This window comes from Aquarana catesbeiana, linkage group LG09 (assembly GCF_042186555.1).
Source record: "Aquarana catesbeiana isolate 2022-GZ linkage group LG09, ASM4218655v1, whole genome shotgun sequence".
NCBI lineage: Eukaryota > Metazoa > Chordata > Amphibia > Anura > Ranidae > Aquarana > Aquarana catesbeiana.
The window spans coordinates 9,220,931-9,240,038 of record NC_133332.1 but is presented as its reverse complement, the minus strand read 5'-3'; the positions used below and the strand labels follow the sequence as shown (position 1 = coordinate 9,240,038).

Sequence of the window (19,108 nt, the reverse complement as noted above, 5' to 3'; positions counted from 1 at the left end):
GGATAGGCTTCTTGTGACAATTTCTTCTGTGTAGCACAGCCGCCCAGCAGCCGTGGAATGCACAGGCAAGATGGCTGCTTCACTTCCAGGTTGGCGTGGAATGCACGCGCCGAATGTGACTTCAAGAGGGGGCGGTAACGTGTTTTGGAGCATGCCCAGAAGCTCTTTCGTTAGACCAAAAGAAGCTTCTGAGAATGCTCCGAAACACATTACCGCCCCCTCTTGACGACACATCCGGCACGTTCGTTCCACGCCAACCAGGAAAGTGCGGCAACCATCTTGCCCGTGCGTTCCACCATCTCCAAGGCTGCTGGTCAGCTGTGCTACACAGAGGAACTGTCACAAGAAGGCTATGATTTACTAGCCTGTTTTCTACTATTGCTTGTATGTTCTCCTCAATTTGTGTCATAATAAACTGTTGCTATACTGCACTGAGAAGCACCTTCTCAGTCCTTCACTATTTTAAATAAAGTATAATGCAAGGAGTTGCCAAAATGATCAGGAGCCATCTTTGGCCTGTTGCACCCTTTAGGGCTGCAAGAAAAAAATTGGTAACCCCCATCTCTACATATATAGCTCTTGCCCTTCAATCACATCAGAGGCCTGGAACTGGTGTTGTAAAAGAAATAAGATATGAGTTTGACAATCTGTTCGATGGCCCACACCCTCTTTCCTCACTGACAAGTCTCAGCTGGTGTACTAAAGAAATTAGATGGACTGCCAATCTGTGCACCACTAAAGCTGACCTCCAGCTTTCCCTTCAGTCTTGTACTGAAATAGTTTCCTCTAAATTTCACTGCACACTGTGAGCTTCTCATAATGTGCATTAGAAGCTGGAGCAAGTCAAATTTCCTGAATGTTGGGCATTTAGCATGATCTAGTCCATGGGTCTTCAAACTATGGCCCTCCAGTTGTTCAGGAACTACAATTCCCATCATGCCTAGTCATGTCTGTGAATGTCAGAGTTTTACAATGCCTCATGGGGTGTGTAGTTCCCTGATCTAGTCCCTCCCCACTGGGTATATCTATGTAAGGGTTTGCAACCAATTTAAATGTAACTCCCCTGTGGACTCCGATACAGTTGACCAAAATGGCAACATTTCAGCAAAGTCTCCTGATCGAGAAGTTGTAGCAAGTCAGATAGAGCTCAGCTTCATTTCCTGAATGGAGGACATTTAGCATTGTCTAGTCCCTCTCCACTGGGTATAGGTAAGGGTTTGCAACCAATTTAAATTTAACTCCCCTGTGGACTCCGATACATTTTACCAAAATGACAACATTTCAGCAAAATCTCCTGATTGTTGCCAAGATTTTGTGAAAATGAAAACTCTCAATTTCACTTATCTGGAAGAAATGATGACGTTATCACTGAACAAAAGGTCCACATGTCAATGTAGCATTTGGTCTGGTCCATAAGGGATATCGTCATGCCGGAACTAGACGGTTTAAACAAGCTTTGAAAGAATCCGAAACAATATTATGAAAAGTGTTACTATGGAAATGTGGTCTTTTACCAATTATCATACAAGTATTATTTGTGAAGGTTCATAATGAAAAATAAAGAAAGATGTTAATCAGTAATTATGTAATATTTTTTTTTTCTTGATCATAATGTTCCACATAATATTGTAGCCTATAACAATGTCCTTCTGTTCTTTTTTTTTAGCATGGAAAAGAAACTGGAAAACTTCAATCGCCTCTGAAAGAATCAAACCTTGAGAATTGGATTCAGCCACCGGTAATCATTATTTTTATTTTACAAATGTTTCACAATTATTTCAGGTTATCTTAAACATCTCTGACCAATTCAATGAGTGGTGAAGGTCTTATCTCTGCAGAATGCCTAGACTGGGTATCTGACAACTTGGCATTTGTGGGAAAATTGTTGTTTACTATATTTTAGAGCTGGAGTCACTTTTTTTGGGCCAACTGCATCAATAGTCCCTATAAGTGGACTATAGACATAATCTTCTCCTTGGCCCAGTAAGGACCTATGTTGATGGACTTGATTGGCAAATGTTTCTTAGAGACACTTCTAAGATCTTTTGGAATTCAATGTGGGTGCAGTTGATCTTTTTACAAATGTTTCTCAAAGTTTCACAATTATTTCAGGTTATCTTAGACATCTGTGACCACTTTATTGTGTAGTGAAGGTATTATCTGTGCAGTATGCCTAGATTGGTGACCTGACAACTCGGCCATTTGTGGGAAGATTGGTGTTTGTTATATTTTATAGCTGGGGTCAGTTTGTTTGGGCCAACATCTTCAATAGTTCCTATAAGTGTATTTTTTGACTAGGGATGATCCGAACATGTGCATGCTTTGGCCAATCATCATACAGCAATGCTCTGCGATCATTATGGGGCGTTCCGCGGCGTTCGAATTTGCCGCAAACTCCCCATAATGTTCGCTCTTCTGCGTATGTCCGACCCAAACATCAAGCTCATCCCTATTATTGACTATAGACACAATCTTCTCTTTGGCCCAGTAAGGACCAGTGTTGATGGACTTATTGGGCAAATGATTCTTTGAGATACTTCTGAGATCTTTCGGAATTCGACATAGGTGCAAGTTGACTTGCATTTGAGTTGTTTCAACTGGTTTTGCATTCCCATTGACTTGTTTGAGGACAGAAGCAGTTCTGAGGGAACAAAAAGCCTGGTTGACCTCCCCCTAATGGGTCAGTTTGGGGTTAGTGTACCTTTGATCTTTGCGTTGTGTTTGCTATGAATTCCCATTGACTTGTACTTAGAATTTTAATACTGTATTCTGTTCTCCAGTGAAGTAAATACATGTAGTACATTGTCCCAACTCCTTAGCTGCCATCTAATTCTACCTGTGTGGTCTAACAGGGGGTCTCCCAACTCGCAGTTGTCTGACCATGCAGCTAGAAAGGAGAAGGGTTCTTTGACACTTTTCTTCATCTCCAAGAACTTGCTCAGACAAGCTCCTCTCCAAGAATGCATGGGGGGACGGGGGAGTGCCAGCTAAGATGTTCCAGACAAACATGCAAGTGCTTGAGCTGGAGAAAAGAGCCATCTTTCAAAGCAGCAGTCTTGTTGCTAGCAGCATGTTTGGACAGCCGTTGGTGGGCTTGTCTGATTTCACAGTTAACCTTAGACAGCACCTAGTAGGATGGGATGGGGCAATTTCCACATACTTTCATTCTTCATGCTTCAGCTTATTCTTACTTTTTTTTTTGAGTTTTAGAGTCATAGAGTACAATGCCAATATTGCAAACGTAGTGGTGGACACAGCCGCCTCAAAAGTCAATAACACAAGAATAATGTTACAATAGAAACCAAGTAACAAAAATGATGACAAAGAACAAAAGTATGTGCACGACAATTGTTCAAGGGACAAGTGCATCCACATATCTTTAGGAAAAAGAAGAGAATACTCTTCAAGAGTATTTCATCAACAAAATGTCATCAGCCGTTTAGTTGACATAACAGGTCACCCAAGGCTGCCAAGATTTCTCAAAGGATAGAAAGGAGTCTGATCTTAAAAAAAGTACATTTCATAAAGATAATGTTGTTGGGTCAAGGTAACTGTTTCGGACAGATTAGGTGCCATCTCTCGTTTCCATAGTTACATAGTTACATAGTTAGTCAAGTTGAAAAGTCCAGCTAGTTCAACCAAAAAAAAATTCATAAATCCCATATACACAATCCTTCACTTACAGTTGATCCAGAGGAAGGTGAAAAACCCCAGCAAAACATGATCCAATTTGCTAGAGCAGGGGAAAAAAATCCTTCCTGATCCCCCCAGGGATTTTCCCTGGATCAACTTTATCTATAAATATTAGTATTTAGGAAAGAATCCAGGCCTTTTTTAAAGCAATCTACTGAGCTGGCCAGGACCACATCTGGAGGGAGTCTATTCCACATTTTCACAGCTCTTACTGTGAAGAAACCTTTCCATATTTGGAGCCAAAATCTCTTTTCCTCTTGGCGTAAAGAGTGCCCCCATGTCCTCTGTGATGACCATAAAGTGAATAACTCAACACCAAGTTCACTATATGGACCACTTATATATTTATACATGGTGATCATATCCCCCCTTAATCTCCTCTTCTCAAGAGAGAATAAATTCAGTTCCTCTAATCTTTCCTCATAGCGGAGCTCCTCCATGCCTCTTATCAGTTTGGTTGCCCTTCTCTGCACTTTCTCCAGTTCCCCGATATCCTTCTTGAGAACTGGTGCCCAAAACTGAAGTGCATATTCCAGATGAATGATTTGTACAGGGGCAAAATGATATCTCTCTGGAGTCCATACCTCTCTTAATACAAGAAAGCACTTTGCTTGCTTTGGAAACTGCAGCTTGGCATTGCATGTTATTATTGAGCTTATGATCTACCAAAACCCCCAGATCCTTCTCCACTATGGATTCCCCCAGTTGTACTCTCCCTAGTATGTATGATGCATGCATATTCTAAGCCCCCAAGTACAAAACTTTACATTTATTAACATTAAACCTCATATGTCACTTAGTCACCCAGTTAGACAGAGCATTGAGGTCAGCTTGTAAGTTGGAGACATCCTGTAAGGATGTAATTTCACTGCATAGCTTGGTGTCATCTGCAGACAGACAGAAATGTTTCTATTTTATTCCCGGACCCAATATCATTTCTAAAGGTATTAAAAAGTAAGGGTCCCAACACTGAACATTGGGGTACACCACTGATAACCTTAGACCATTCAGAGTAAGACTCATTAACCACTACTCTCTGAATTCTGTCTTTTAGCCATTTTTGTTTCCATTTAAAAACTGATCTTTCCAAGCCTGTAGACTTTACCTTACTCATTAGCCGTGTGTGGGGAACTGTGTCAAACGCTTTTGCAAAATCCAAGTGTACCATGTCCACATCCACCTCTCTATCCTAGTATACCACGTCCACAGCCACCCCTCTGTCCAAGTGTACCACGTCCACAGCCACCCCTCTGTCCAAGTGTACCACGTCCACAGCCACCCCTCTGTCCAAGTGTACCACGTCCACAGCCACCCCTCTGTCCAAGGTTTACTTACCTCCTCATAAAAAGGAATCCAATGTCTCAGGATTGTTGATTTAGGTGAAAGCGGTTAGCAACAATCCTATAGCATAGAGCTGAGAAGGCCTCTATCCCTAAATTGAAAATTGCTAAAGCAGAGTTAGGAGGCATGAAAATACCTGAGAGAATGTGTAAGATTTTATGCCAGAAGCTGCGTATATTTTTACAGGACCAACATATATGCATTATGTTTCCCGTATGACCACACCCTCGCCAGCATAAGGAGGAGTTGGTGGGAAAAAACTGAGCTAAATGGTAAGATCATAAAATACCATCTTGTTACTATTTTTGGGGTAAGCTCCCAGTGATTGACACAATGAGAAATGTATTCTTACTGTTATAGTTGTCTTCAAGCTCCATTGGAGAGCTCCATATCCAGCAGTTGCCCGACGGAGCATAGCGACAGGTATCCATCTAAAAAATACTTTCTAAATAAACTACTAAAAAATAATTTTGGAATTAGAAACTGTAAAAAATCAAGGTACCCAAAGTTGGCCTTTAAAAGCATCGGATGGCCAGCTTGGATGGACAAGTCCAGCGTGCTTTTGGCATAAGTTTGAGAAGGTTCTGCAATTGTTCAGAATTCACGAATGTTCGGTTGACCTGCTTCATCTATTTTTGCATTCTTATGGACTTGTATGGCGACAGAAGCAGTTCCGAAAATCCTGGTCGACACAGGCCATGAAGGGTCAATTCAAGGCTAGTGTACCTTCGAAATGTTCTTGTCATTAATTCACATACAGAGGAATTGAAGTGAAAGTAGAAGACCATTTCAAAAAGACTCCTAAAGCCCAACTCGGGGCTCCTTGATTTTTACAGTTTTTGAACCCATAATCTCTATTCAACAACAGTTGTTTGATTTTTTTTGAGTTGTAAGTTTTTTCTTACTTCAATAGTTGTCTCCAGCCTCCATTGAGCTACTACTGGAAAGAACGTCAGGAAAAGTGCTACCAGCAATCCGGAATGGGCTCTGTGACAGACACCAACTCCGGTGTTGTGCCTCTGCCCCCATCCCTCTGCTTTGCTATTCCTGTGGTGATGCTGTATTTGTGCTTTGTGAATGACAAGGCAGAGTGAGGGGGGCAAAGGCACAGCACCGGAACAGATGTCTGTCATAGACATCCTTCTGATGCAGCTGGGAACTGGAAGCATGTATGGCAGCAGCTCAATGGAGCTTAGGACAGCTATTAAAATGAGATTTTTTTTTACTAATTAAACTACTTTAAAATATATATATATATATATTATGGGTTTAAAAACCATTAAAATAATCAAGGGGCCCAGAGGCTGGATTTAAGGGCCTCTGTTGATGGGCTTTGATGGGCAAATGCACACTGCTATTAGCTACACAATGCTGACATCATTGACAGCTGTGCCTATTGGCTACTGATCATCAGTAGTTGACTGTGAGCTGCCAATGGCTATGCAAGAAGCTGTCACATGATAATAGGCCGTCGGCTCAATCAGCTATGCTTAGGAAATCCCCCCCCGCATCTCCACATAACAAAGGGCCACATGATATGGCCATATGTAACGACACCCCGAGTATGAAAGGGGTTAAAGTCGTTTAGGACATTTCAAACCCAAACACAAAGGCAGCTACTGGACAATTCAATCAGCCAAACAAGGAACCCATACAAATAATCCACCCCAAAAACGAGACACGGCTCTGTCTTCAGGTTTCAAGCAGGAATCAACTCATTTATTATAACACACGGACACAACAGATAAAATAACTCAGAGACTCTTTCCCCCCACCCTTGGAAAAGAGGGCGGGTTAAACTGTCCAATGATAATGGACACACAGGTCAGGTGTGTTTAACGTCTCATCAGTACACATTGTTAGCAGGGAGAGCTGTTGGAAGAATCCCCCCTCCCTCCAATGCAATACACATCCTGTGATCCAAGGCAGACAAATATAATAGAACATTTGAATACAACCCCACCCAAAACTAGCACAGCAAACAGTACACAACACAATGAGACAGCACACATTATATATATACACACATATACAGCATTGAGTCTCTGACTAGCACAGATCATAGTGGGGTTCTCATTCACCCTGTGCCCCTATTAGTGACTCCCATCACAATGGCATATCCAGGGTCCCCAGAGTCTGTGTGTCTTGGGGGACATGGACCTGAATGTAAAGTAACGCCACCTCCAGGGTCCCCAGGCATATAGCTCACAAAAAGCACCGTCCCCCCAAATGCCGGGGCCCATAATCAGTTTGCAGGAGGCTAGCATTCAGTCCCCTCCAAAAGCCTCTTTTCCGGCTAGGTCTGTCACACCATATAAGGTCAATGATGTCACCATTCCATGGATGGGCTTTGATTGGCAAATGCAGGGTGTTTTTGACATTATGCTCACGTGTAGACTTGGAATGCTGCTCAAAGCTGGAGGATAACAGGTGTCACTACCAGTATGCAGAAAGTGGGAGCAGGTTTCAGGCACTTCAGAAGCGTGGACATATGTGGGATAAGATGCCGCTTAAAGACCTGCCCAGTGCTTTAGATTTGGATATGGCCATGTATGGCCTCAGCCAGCGCTGCTCTGGCCATGCCCCCTGACATGTTTCGTCCCCCACCTACCGGGGCTTGGCCACAGAGACTTTTCTGTGACCAAGCCCCAGAAGGCTGGGTGAAACATGTCGGGGGGGCATGGCCAGAGCAGCATTAGTTAAGGCCATACAAAGCCATATCCACATCTGAAGCACTGGATCAGTTTTGAGCAGGCATTTTGCCCCATATAAGCTATTGACATTGATTTGAGAAGCTCCTGAGATCCTTCAGAAATCATGCCAGGTGCAGTTGACCTGCTTTTTGATTTGAGAAGCTTCTGAAATCCTTCAGAAATCATGCCACGTGCAGTAAACCTGCTTTTTTGACCTGCTTCATTCACGTGGTCTTGCATGAGAAGCAAAGCCATTCTCATGCGATCAAAAAACCCTCGAACATAGGCCTTTACACTAATCTATGGAAAAAGAAAGCTTCTGTAGAAGTAATTGAATGACCCCCCCCATTGTCTACAAACACCAAACGCCCATCAAAAAAGCAAGATTTTCACCTTTATTTCCCGACATCTGCTTTTTTTTTTTTCCCCTTCCCTTGTTGCTGAGAGCCCTCCAGCCTCTTCGGATCCATGTAGCCGGCGCTGTCAGACAGTGCCTCGAAAGTTCATTTTCTCTGAGAATGTTTGTTTGATTGAACAAGATATAATTTGCTGTATCGATGGACGGAGAAGAAATGTAATCAAGGAACAGCATAACTGATTAGACCATTCTGGCAATGGAGAGGGAAATTAGCTGCGCGTTGTTGTTTGACTTATGTTCTGCTATTGAGTATCTTTCATTAGGCGGGCTTTGGTCTGTGGAGGGGAGAGAGTGTGTTTTATGATCATTGTGTTGAAATTACAGTGCTAGGCATAGCAAATTACCTACCTCTTGGGCACAAGTTGTAACATTGTCTTGGGGATTTTATTGTGCCGTCAGCCGATTGCAGTGAAATATACCTGGATTTGTCTTCTGAATTTTTTGTTTTGTTATTAAGGTGCCCTAACGGAGAAATGCTATCCTCCTCTCTTGTTTGCGGTGGTTGTGACTTACCTGTCACCATCCTATGGATCTAATCATGGACAGTTTGCAAAAATATTTAAATAGATTGGCTTATTGCCAGTATTTTTATTGAGGGAATGATGCGTTTATGTAATCAGTATAAGAGCAACGGGGTAATTTTAACCCCTTTACGCTTGCTGGAGCTAGTCCTCTTAGTAGACCTCTTAGTAGGCCAGAAGGTGGGGTTCTCAATTTTCCACACTGCGATTAGCTACATAGTAATAACCAGGGCGTTGGTAGGTCTACAAAAGATCTGGGGCTAGAGCCCATAGCAGTGTAGTAAAGAAAGTCATACGCTTTGGCGGGCATACACATGTGTATATACAGTAATATACGTGTGTATATATCCCCAAAGTGCCCCCACTTACATCAGTGTCCCCAGAGAGCCTCCCACTTACATCAGGGTTCCCAGAGAGCCCCCCTTACAACAGGGTCCACAGAGAACACCCCTTACATCAGGGTCCCCAGAGAGCCCCCCCTTACACCAGGGTCCCCATAGAGCCCCCCCTTACACCAGGGTCCCCAGAGAGCCCCCCTTACACCAGGGTCCCCAGAGAGCCCTCCCTTACATCAGGGTCCCCAGAGAGCCCCCCCTTACATTAGGGTCCCCAGAGAGCCTCCCCCTTAAAATCAGGGTCCCCAGAGAGCCTCCTCCCTAAACCAGGGTACCCAGAGACCCTCCCCGTTGCATCAGGGTCCCCAGAGAGCCCCCCACTTACATCAGGGTCCCCAGAGAACCTCCCCTTCCCTCCCCTTGAGGACCTCCCAATCAGCTACACCCAGGGAATTCCCTTCCATGCATGGTTGTGTATGGCCTCAGCCAGCGCTGCTCTGGCCATGCCCCCTGACATGTTTCGCCCCACCTACCGGGGCTTGGCCGCAGAGACTTTTCTGAAACATGTCAGGGGGGGAGTAACCAGAGCAGCATTAGCTAAGGCCATACCAAGCCATATCCACATCTGAAGCACTGGATCAGTTTTGGGCAGGCGTTTTACCCCATATAAGCTTTTGACATTGATTTGAGAAGCTTCTGAGATCCTTCATAAATCATGCGAGGTGCAGTTGACCTGCTTTTGACCTGCTTCATTCACTTTTGCATTCCCGTGGACTTGCATGAGAAGCAAAGCCATTCCTTGCCCAATCAGCTACGCCCAGGGAATCCCCCCCCCCCGGTCAGCTCTGCAGCTATTCTGTTTCATTAACCACTTCAGCCTCTCGGAAGATTTGGCTGCTCAATGACCGGGCCAATTTTTTGCGATACGGCACTGCGCCGCTTTAACTGACAAATGCGCAGTTGTGCACCGTTGTACCCAAACAAAATCAACATCCTTCTTTTCCCCACAAATAGAGCTTTCTTTTGATCGCCTCGGCGGTTTTTATTTTTTGAGCTATAAACAAAAGAAGAGCGACAATTTTGAAAACAAACCACAGTGGGGGTTATTTATGAAAGGCAAATTCTCTTTGCACTACAAGTGCAAACTACAAGTGCAAAGTGCACTTGAAATTGCACTGAAAGTGCACTTGGAAGTGCAGTTGCTGTAAATCTGAGGGGTAGATCTGAAATGAGGGGAAGCTCTGCTGATTTTATCATCCAATCATGTGCAAGCTAAAATTCTGTTTTTTTTTAATTTTCCTTGCATGTCCCCCTCGGATCTGCAGCGACTGCACTTCCAAGTGTACTTTCAGTGCAATTTCAATTGCACTTTAGATAAGTAAGATGAGACCATAAACGGCGCTGCCCTCTCTAATATTAATGGGTACCAGGTAAAAATATCAATATCACAAGATCCACACTGAATCCAGATGACTCCGATACATAAAAACTCCACCAGTATCAAAACATACTACGGTTTAGGTTCAACCGTCTTTGAAAACGTCCTATGACGAAACGCGTAAGGCAGAGTCACGCTCACACGTCATACCCGGAAGTGGACGCTGGAACGCAAGCTGGGATGCATGCTCGCAGATCGCTGCTGGTCCCTTCCTTGCTTACAGCGCTGTTTATTATGTACATTGTGGCTTGCATTTTTTGGATTGACTTTGCTTTTATGGAATAAATACTTTGACATACTTCACGAAGGCAGCCCCTTGTGTTTCTCTTTTCTCTGGATTTCTGGAGTATTTAACAGCTTAAGGTGATACACTGCTGGAGTAGCATGGTCATGTCAGAGCACACATCTTACCTGGAACACCCATAAGGATCGCACAAAGTAGAGGAATGGAAGCATTTTTGAAGTGAACATCATTCGCCCTGAGGCACCCACTTGGTCGCTTGGTACCCCTGCAGGGTTGATTATTTCTGGTGAGTGGGGTAGCACAGGGGGGCGAGCACTTCAAGTCACCTTATGAAAAAATCGCACAGAAGTCACTACGGTGTACCCTCTTGGGTGAATTAAACAGCATTTTCAGCTGAACTTTGTTCTCCCCACCTGGTTAACATTATTTGTTCTGCATGGATTATATATATGAACTTTTTAGAAATTAATTATACTACTTGTTTCAAACAGAAGAAATTTGTATTGTATATATTTTTTATCAACGGTAATTTAAATATAGGGAGTGGTTTTATTATTATTTGCTTATCACATAGAAGGACAATTCACGTTTCGCACAAAAGGATATTTCACATTTCACGTTTCTTAAGCGCCATACTGTCCCAATACTTATGAACATTGGGGTCAAACACAACCATACTTAATATTTTTTGCATATATATATGGAAGGGGACATACAGACACCACACTGATAATATTAAGCACACATATCTGTTTAATACCTATTTATACTTATTATTGTCCCAATACTTTTGAACATTGGGGTCAAACACAACTCTACTTAATATTTTTTGCATATAAATATGGAAGGGGACACACAGACACTACACTGATAATACTAAGCACATATATTCTTATAATACCCAATAGGTTTCCTTTGGCGCCATCTTGTCCCAATACTTTTGAACTTTGGGGTTAAAAAGCTTTTTAAAACAATTTCCTTTCTTTACACTGTTTTTTGGTTTGCACTGTCCAACCTAAATTTTTTTCACTTAGGTATTATATATCTTCACTCAGGTATTATATATTTCACTCTGGATGACACTTATATCCCGCTGGGGGAACACATCCTATTTAGCAATTTTTAAGTATTGGTGTTTTTTGCAATTTTGCTCACCTTCAAATATATGGTTCATTTTTTGCCTAAACCGTAGTATGTTTTGATACTGGTGGAGTTTTTATGTATCGGAGTCATCTGGATTCAGTGTGGATCTTGTGATATTAATATTTTTACCTGGTACCCATTAATATTAGAGAGGGCAGCACCGTTTATGGTCTCATCTTACTTATCTACTATGCAATTAGACCCTTAGGGGTACTAATTAGAGATAGGCAGCAGCTCTTACTCCGTCCTAAGCGCAGATTTATTCTTTTATAGCTTTTCAATTGCACTTTGCCCTTGTAGTGCAAAGTGGATTTGCCTTTCATAAATAACCCCAAATATCTTTTACTTTTTGCTATAATAAATATCCCATATTTTTTTATTAAAAAAAAAAAAAAAAAAATGTTTTCCTCAGTTTAGGCCGATATGTATTCTTCTACATATTTTTGGTAAAAAGAAGATCGCAATAAGCGTATATTGATTGGTTTGCGCAAAATTTATAGCGTCTACAAAATAGGTGATAAACATTTTTTATTATTATTTTTTTTTTACTAGTAATGACGGCGATCTGCAATTTTTATCGGGACTGCGTCATTGTGGTGAACAAATTGGACACTTTTGACACATTTTTAGAACCATTGACAATTATACAGCGATCAGTGCTATAAAAATGCTCTGATTACTGTATAAATGTCGCTGGCAGGGAAGGGGTTAACACTAGAGGGCGATCAAGGGGTTAGATGTGTTCCCTCAGTGTGTTCTAATTGTAGGGGGGAGGGGACTGTCTAGGAGGAGAGAGAGTTTGGTGCTCATACTTAGTATGAACACACGATCTCTCTCCTCTCCCCTGAAAGAACCGGGATCTGTGTGTTTACACACACAGATCCCGGTTCTGGCTCTGTCACGAGCGATCACAGCAGCCCGGCGGGCGGAGCACTTTCATCGGCTCCGTGGCCAAAAGGCAAAGGGATGCAAGGTAACGTTGTTTCGCCCAGATCCCCGTTCTTGCTCTGTCACGAGCGACCGCGGGAGCTCGTGGGTCATCACGGGAGCCGGGCACCCGCATTGGCTCCGGGCACACTCTGCGGGTGCGCCCCTAGTGGCCAAAAGGCGAAGCGACGTAAGGTAACGTCCTTTCGCCCAGATCCCGGTTCTTGCTCTGTCACGAGCGATCGCAGGAGCCCGACGGTCATTGCGCCCGCCGGGCACTCGGATCGGCTCCGGGCACACGCTGCGGGCGCGCGGCCCTAGTGGCCAAAAGGCAAAGCGACGTAAGGTAACATCGTTTTGCCCCAAGATCCCAGTTCTCGCTCTGTCATGAGTGATTGCGGGAGCCCGGCGGTCATCTGCTCGCATTGGCTCTGGGCACACGCTGCGGGCGCGCGGCCCTAGTGGCCAAAAGGCAAAGCGACGTAAGGTAACATCGTTTTGCCCCAAGATCCCAGTTCTCGCTCTGTCATGAGTGATTGCGGGAGCCCGGCGGTCATCTGCTCGCATTGGCTCCAGGCACACGCTGCGGGTGCTCCCCTAGTGGCCAAAAGTAGAGGCGACGTAAGGTAACGTTGTTTCGCCCAGATCCCAGTTCTCGCTCTGTCACAAGCGATCGTGGGAGCCTGGCGCTCATCTACTCGCATTGGCTCTGGGCACATGCTGCGGGCGCGCCCCTAGTGGCCAAAGGGCGAAGCGACATAAGGTAACGTCGTTTTGCCCAGATCGCGGTTCTCGCTCTGTCACAAGCGATCGTGGGAGCCTGGCGCTCATCTACTCGCATTGGCTCTGGGCACATGCTGCGGGCACGCCCCTAGTGGCCAAAGGGCGAAGCGACATAAGGTAACGTCGTTTTGCCCAGATCGCGGTTCTCGCTCTGTCACAAGCGATCGTGGGAGCCTGGCGCTCATCTACTCGCATTGGCTCTGGGCACATGCTGCGGGCGCGCCCCTAGTGGCCAAAAGGCGAAGCGACGTAAGGTTACATCGTTTTGCCCCCAGATCCCAGTTCTCGCTCTGTCACGAGCGATTGCGGGAGCCCGGCGGTCATCTACTCGCATTGGCTCCAGGCACACGCTGCGGGCGCTCCCCTGGTGGCCAAAAGTAGAGGCGACGTAAGGTAACGTTGTTTCGCCCAGATCCCAGTTCTCGCTCTGTCACAAGCGATCACGGGACCCCAGCGGTCATCTACTCGCATTGGCTCCGGGCACACGCTGCGGGCACGCCCCTAGTGGCCAAAGGGCGAAGCGACATAAGGTAACGTCGTTTTGCCCAGATCGCGGTTCTCGCTCTATCACAAGCGATCGTGGGAGCCTGGCGCTCATCTACTCGCATTGGCTCTGGGCACATGCTGCGGGCGCGCCCCTGGTGGCCAAAAGTAGAGGCGACGTAAGGTAACGTTGTTTCGCCCAGATCCCAGTTCTCACTCTGTCACAAGCGATCACGGGACCCCAGCGGTCATCTACTCGCATTGGCTCCAGGCACACGCTGCGGGCGCTCCCCTGGTGGCCAAAAGTAGAGGCGACGTAAGGTAACGTTGTTTCGCCCAGATCCCAGTTCTCGCTCTGTCACAAGCGATCACGGGACCCCAGCGGTCATCTACTCGCATTGGCTCTGGGCACATGCTGCGGGCGCGCCCCTAGTGACCAAAAGGCGAAGCGACATAAGGTAACGTCGTTTTGCCCAGATCGCGGTTCTCGCTCTATCACAAGCGATCGTGGGAGCCTGGCGCTCATCTACTCGCATTGGCTCTGGGCACATGCTGCGGGCGCGCCCCTAGTGGCCAAAAGGCGAAGCGACGTAAGGTAACGTCGTTTCGCCCAGCCGTGCCATTCTGTCGCAGTAAAACAGCGGCGGCTGGTCGGCAAGTGGTTAATCTGCAGATGAATGGAATGAGCTTCAATCTTTTATATGAGGTCACTTACTTACAGCCAATCTACCGAGGACAGCAGGAGGAAGGAAAAAAGAAAGATAAGCTTATACTTACAAACTTGCTTGATTGAATTGGTTAAAGGAGCTAAGAAGTGTTATAATGTACCTTTTTTATAGCTTGAAAGACTTAAATACCAATAAATCTAACACACACACACAAGTACATTGAAGTAAAAGACCGATGTCTACCCTTCCTGACAATAAACCAGCTTCAACTTTATCTCAGGGATTCATTAATTCCACATATACCGCTGCCTCTCGCTGTCCATTATGTCACCACTATTTAGAAAGGCAGAATTCTCCCTCCACAGCTCAGCATTGTTGGTTCCCCCCCCCGGGCCAATCAATTTATAAAGCGGTGCCGGAGACGGTAGGGGGGCCGGGGCTGCAGGAATCCAGCATCTGTCTCCATTTCTGGACTGCAGCTTGGCACTGACAGACGTCTCTGCAAGGACACCGGTTCACGTCAGCTCTTTTGGCAAGGAGGGGGGATGGTTTGTATACCGCAATATTAGCATGATTAGTACTCTTTTGTACGGCGCCAGCATTTTCTGAAGTGTTTTCCACAATATGAAGAAATGAGCAAAATAAGAAAGAAAGATTTAACCCCCGTACACGCGATCGGCTTTTTGGCCAACAAAAACGTGGACTTTTGTCTCCGAAGGGCGTTGGCCCGAACTTGTCTTGCATACACACAGGGCCATACAATTGTCGACCAACAAACACAAATGTAGTGACGTGCTACGTTGTTTTTCAGCTCTCTAGCGCCACCCTTTGGGCTCCTTCTGCTAATTTCGTGTTGGTAGAAGTTTGGTGAGTGTTAATTTGCGCTTTTCATTTCACGCTTTTCATTTCACACTTTTCATTTCGCGATTTTCAGTTCATTTCTGAGCGGCCGTTCGCCGACCAGCCATGTTGCAAAACCGGAGGAGATAACGTGTTATTTATTATTGGCCTTGGAGTTATTGCTTTGACCCAAGTCCAGTCCAGGAACAGGGGGAGGAGGATTTCTTGGACCAAATATTGGTTGCTTTATTAATGGTGACCAATTATGTCATATGCCTTTGCTGCGGGAGCTCCAGAAGAATAATCTGGATGATTTTCAGAATTATCCCCTGCTTTTACCAACTCCTGGCATTGTTGACCCCCCTATATTAAGAAGCAGGATCATGCATGAGGCTTTTATTTTATTTTTTGGGTTGAATAATAGTGATTTGATTTTGGTATATTTTCTATATTTTTGGATGCATAGAATGCACTTTTTTGGTTAAGTTCTATTGGCAGATAACATGTCTAATTGTATTTGTTTTCTTTTTTTTAATGCACAATAAAAAAATTGTGTAGAATAATACTTGGCTGTGTGTTTTACTTCAAATATCAGTATGGGAGTAGCAGTTACATTTAATAAAATAGAATGTAAAATTAACAAGGGACACCAACATAGTTGTATCTTTGATCTTATAAACTACGGGATAATGGTGTTGTGGTAACTTACCCAAATAAAATAAAAAAAAAACATAATAATATTATTCTTGATACCACTAGAAAAAAAAAGCCTTTGAAAATTCGTTTGCAGAACTTCCATCAGTATCACCAGCAAAGCATCTTCATTATTATCCCATTAAAGAAGAAGAGAATTGTGCGCTGCATTTCCAGATTTCATCATTTGCCACGTCACGAATGTTAATTCTCCATTACGATCGCCAGTTTACAAGACCGACCGCTTCCGGATCGTTCCTTGCTTCCGACCATGCGTGTTTGTACTTTGGACTTTTGTCTGACGGACATGTGTACACACCCTCGGAAAAACAGACATTTGTCCGCGGAAAATTTGAAAACCTGCCATCCAACATTTGTCCACGGAAAATCTGACAACAATTGTCCGATGGAGCACACACACGGTCGGATTTGCCGCCAACAGCCTGTCATCCAACATTTCCTGTCGGAAAGTCCGATCGTGTGTACGAGGCTTAACACAATTTCACACACAATAAAGCAAAGGTTAAAGGTCCCCGTCTGCCAAAAAAAAAGGCTTACAGCCTAAAGAAATTCAGGATTTAAAGCTCATTAGAGCTTTCAATTGGAATCCACTAAAAACATTCCAGGTGCATCAAAACAAATAAAGGGTTCAAAGTAGAAAAGTGTGTCCTCTGCTAGCATTCTGCAGGACCCCTCACACTCCATGTGGAAGCAGTGGTTTCTCTGTCACTCTCCATGTGGAAGCAGTGGTTTCTCTGTCACTCTCCATGTGGAAGCAGTGGTTTCTCTGTCACTCTCCATGTGGAAGCAGTGGTTTCTCTGTCACTCTCCATGTGGAAGCAGTGGTTTCTCTGTCACTCTCCATGTGGAAGCAGTGGTTTCTCTGTCACTCTCCATGTGGAAGCAGTGGTTTCTCTGTCACTCTCCATGTGGAAGCAGTGGTTTCTCTGTCACTCTCCATGTGGAAGCAGTGGTTTCTCTGTCACTCTCCACGTGGAAGCAGTGGTTTCTCTGTCACTCTCCACGTGGAAGCAGTGGTTTCTCTGTCACTCTCCATGTGGAAGCAGTGGTTTCTCTGTCACTCTCCATGTGGAAGCAGTGGTTTCTCTGTCACTCTCCATGTGGAAGCAGTGGTTTCTCTGTCACTCTCCATGTGGAAGCAGTGGTTTCTCTGTTACTCTCCATGTGGAAGCAGTGATTTCTCTGTCACTCTCCATGTGGAAGCAGTGGTTTCTCTGTCACTCTCCATGTGGAAGCAGTGGTTTCTCTGTCACTCTCCATGTGGAAGCAGTGGTTTCTCTGTCACTCTCCATGTGGAAGCAGTGGTTTCTCTGTCACTCTCCATGTGGAAGCAGTGGTTTCTCTGTCACTCTCCATGTGGAAGCAGTGGTTTCTCTGTTACTCTCCATGTGGAAGCAGTGATTTCTCTGTCACTCTCCATGTGGAAGCAGTGGTTTCTCTGTTACTCTCCATGTGGAAGCAGTGGTTTCTCTGTCACTCTCCATGTGGAAGCAGTGGTTTCTCTGCAGTGGTCTGACACACCCCATGCTGAGTCACAGTGAGAGCTCTTCGATCAGCGGGGGGGATCTTTTCTGTTTGCAGAGCTACAGTTCAGACTCAGAAGTTTGAGTGGTAAAATTCTGCAGCGGTCTCTCTTATACTCAGGGGGTGGCTGTTTTCTAAAGTGTTTACTAAAGTGAGATACAAGTTTATAACCATTAACCAGACAGGAGATAGAGGGATACAAAGCAACATTGTTTGTAAACATTGATCAGACAGGAGATAGAAAGATACAAAATAACATTGTACAGTATATAGACATTGATCAGACAGGAGATACAAATATACAAAGTAACATTGTTTATAAACATTGATCAGACAGGAGACAGAGAGATACAAAGTAACATTGTTTATAAACATTGATCTGACAAGAGATAGAGAGATGCAAAGTAACATTGTTTATAAACATTGATCAGTGGGAGGGGTCTCTGTGATTCTCTATGGGAGCGGTCTCTGTGATTCTCTAGTGGGAGGGGCCTCTGTGCTTCTCTAGTGGGAGGGGTCTCTGTGCTTCTCTAGTGGGAGGGGTCTCTGTGCTTCTCTAGTGGGAGGGGTCTCAGTGCTTCTCTAGTGGGAGGGGTCTCTGTGCTTCTCTGGTGGGAGGGGTCTCTGTTATTCTCTGGGTGGGAGGGGTCTCTGTGCTTCTCTGATGGGAGGGGTCTCTGTGATTCTCTGGTGGGTGGAGCCAGCAGGGCGCTGTACATGGCTTCCTCTAAAGTGCCCTTAATCTGGCTGCAAGCAGTGGGCTGGCTCATGGGAGGAGTTATGCAAATATCAGAAACCTTTGATAGGTGGATGTCAGTATGGAGCAGTGGGTGTTCCAAGGCAGGCTATATTTGTACATGGACTGCCCTAGGTAATGGTGAGCCTACATGATTGGAAGAACCAAAATCCAATGAATGAAAGGGGCGGGGCCAGGGACAGTACGGCTAGACAATGCTGAAGGTCCTCCAGCCAGGAACTGAGGCGGGGTTCTATCTGACTTGCTGCAGCTTCTAATTGCACATTGTGGGAAGCTCGCAGTGTGCAGTGAAATCAGAGGAAGCCATTTCAATACAGGAGAGAATCCGGGACAACTGCGCAAGACTGAAAGGAAGGCCGGAGTTCAGCTTTAAATAAACACTTCATTCATCCGAAGTAATCCATCGCGTTTGATTGTTATGCAAATCGGTCCCTTTTCTTTCCGAGTCAATAAAACCCCGAACAAAACATTCCTTTTTTTCAGCGGATTGTGATGGTAGATGAGATAGGAAAGGGTTAACGCATTGTTCTACATACCATTATTGCTCTATAATTCCCTCATCATTCCCAAACAGAACTTCGCGCTG

At 44.8% G+C, this 19,108-nt stretch overlaps 1 protein-coding gene across 1 annotated transcript in view; it reads left to right on the top strand.

Annotated features, from left to right (window-relative positions):
- Positions 1-19,108, top strand: part of LOC141107404 (protocadherin-11 X-linked-like) — a 1,915,236-nt gene that overhangs the window by 945,840 nt on the left and 950,288 nt on the right. Inside the window, exon 4 of the mRNA XM_073598111.1 lies at positions 1,667-1,738. Coding sequence (XP_073454212.1) covers positions 1,667-1,738 — 72 coding nt within the window. The remainder of the gene's footprint in view (positions 1-1,666; positions 1,739-19,108) is intronic.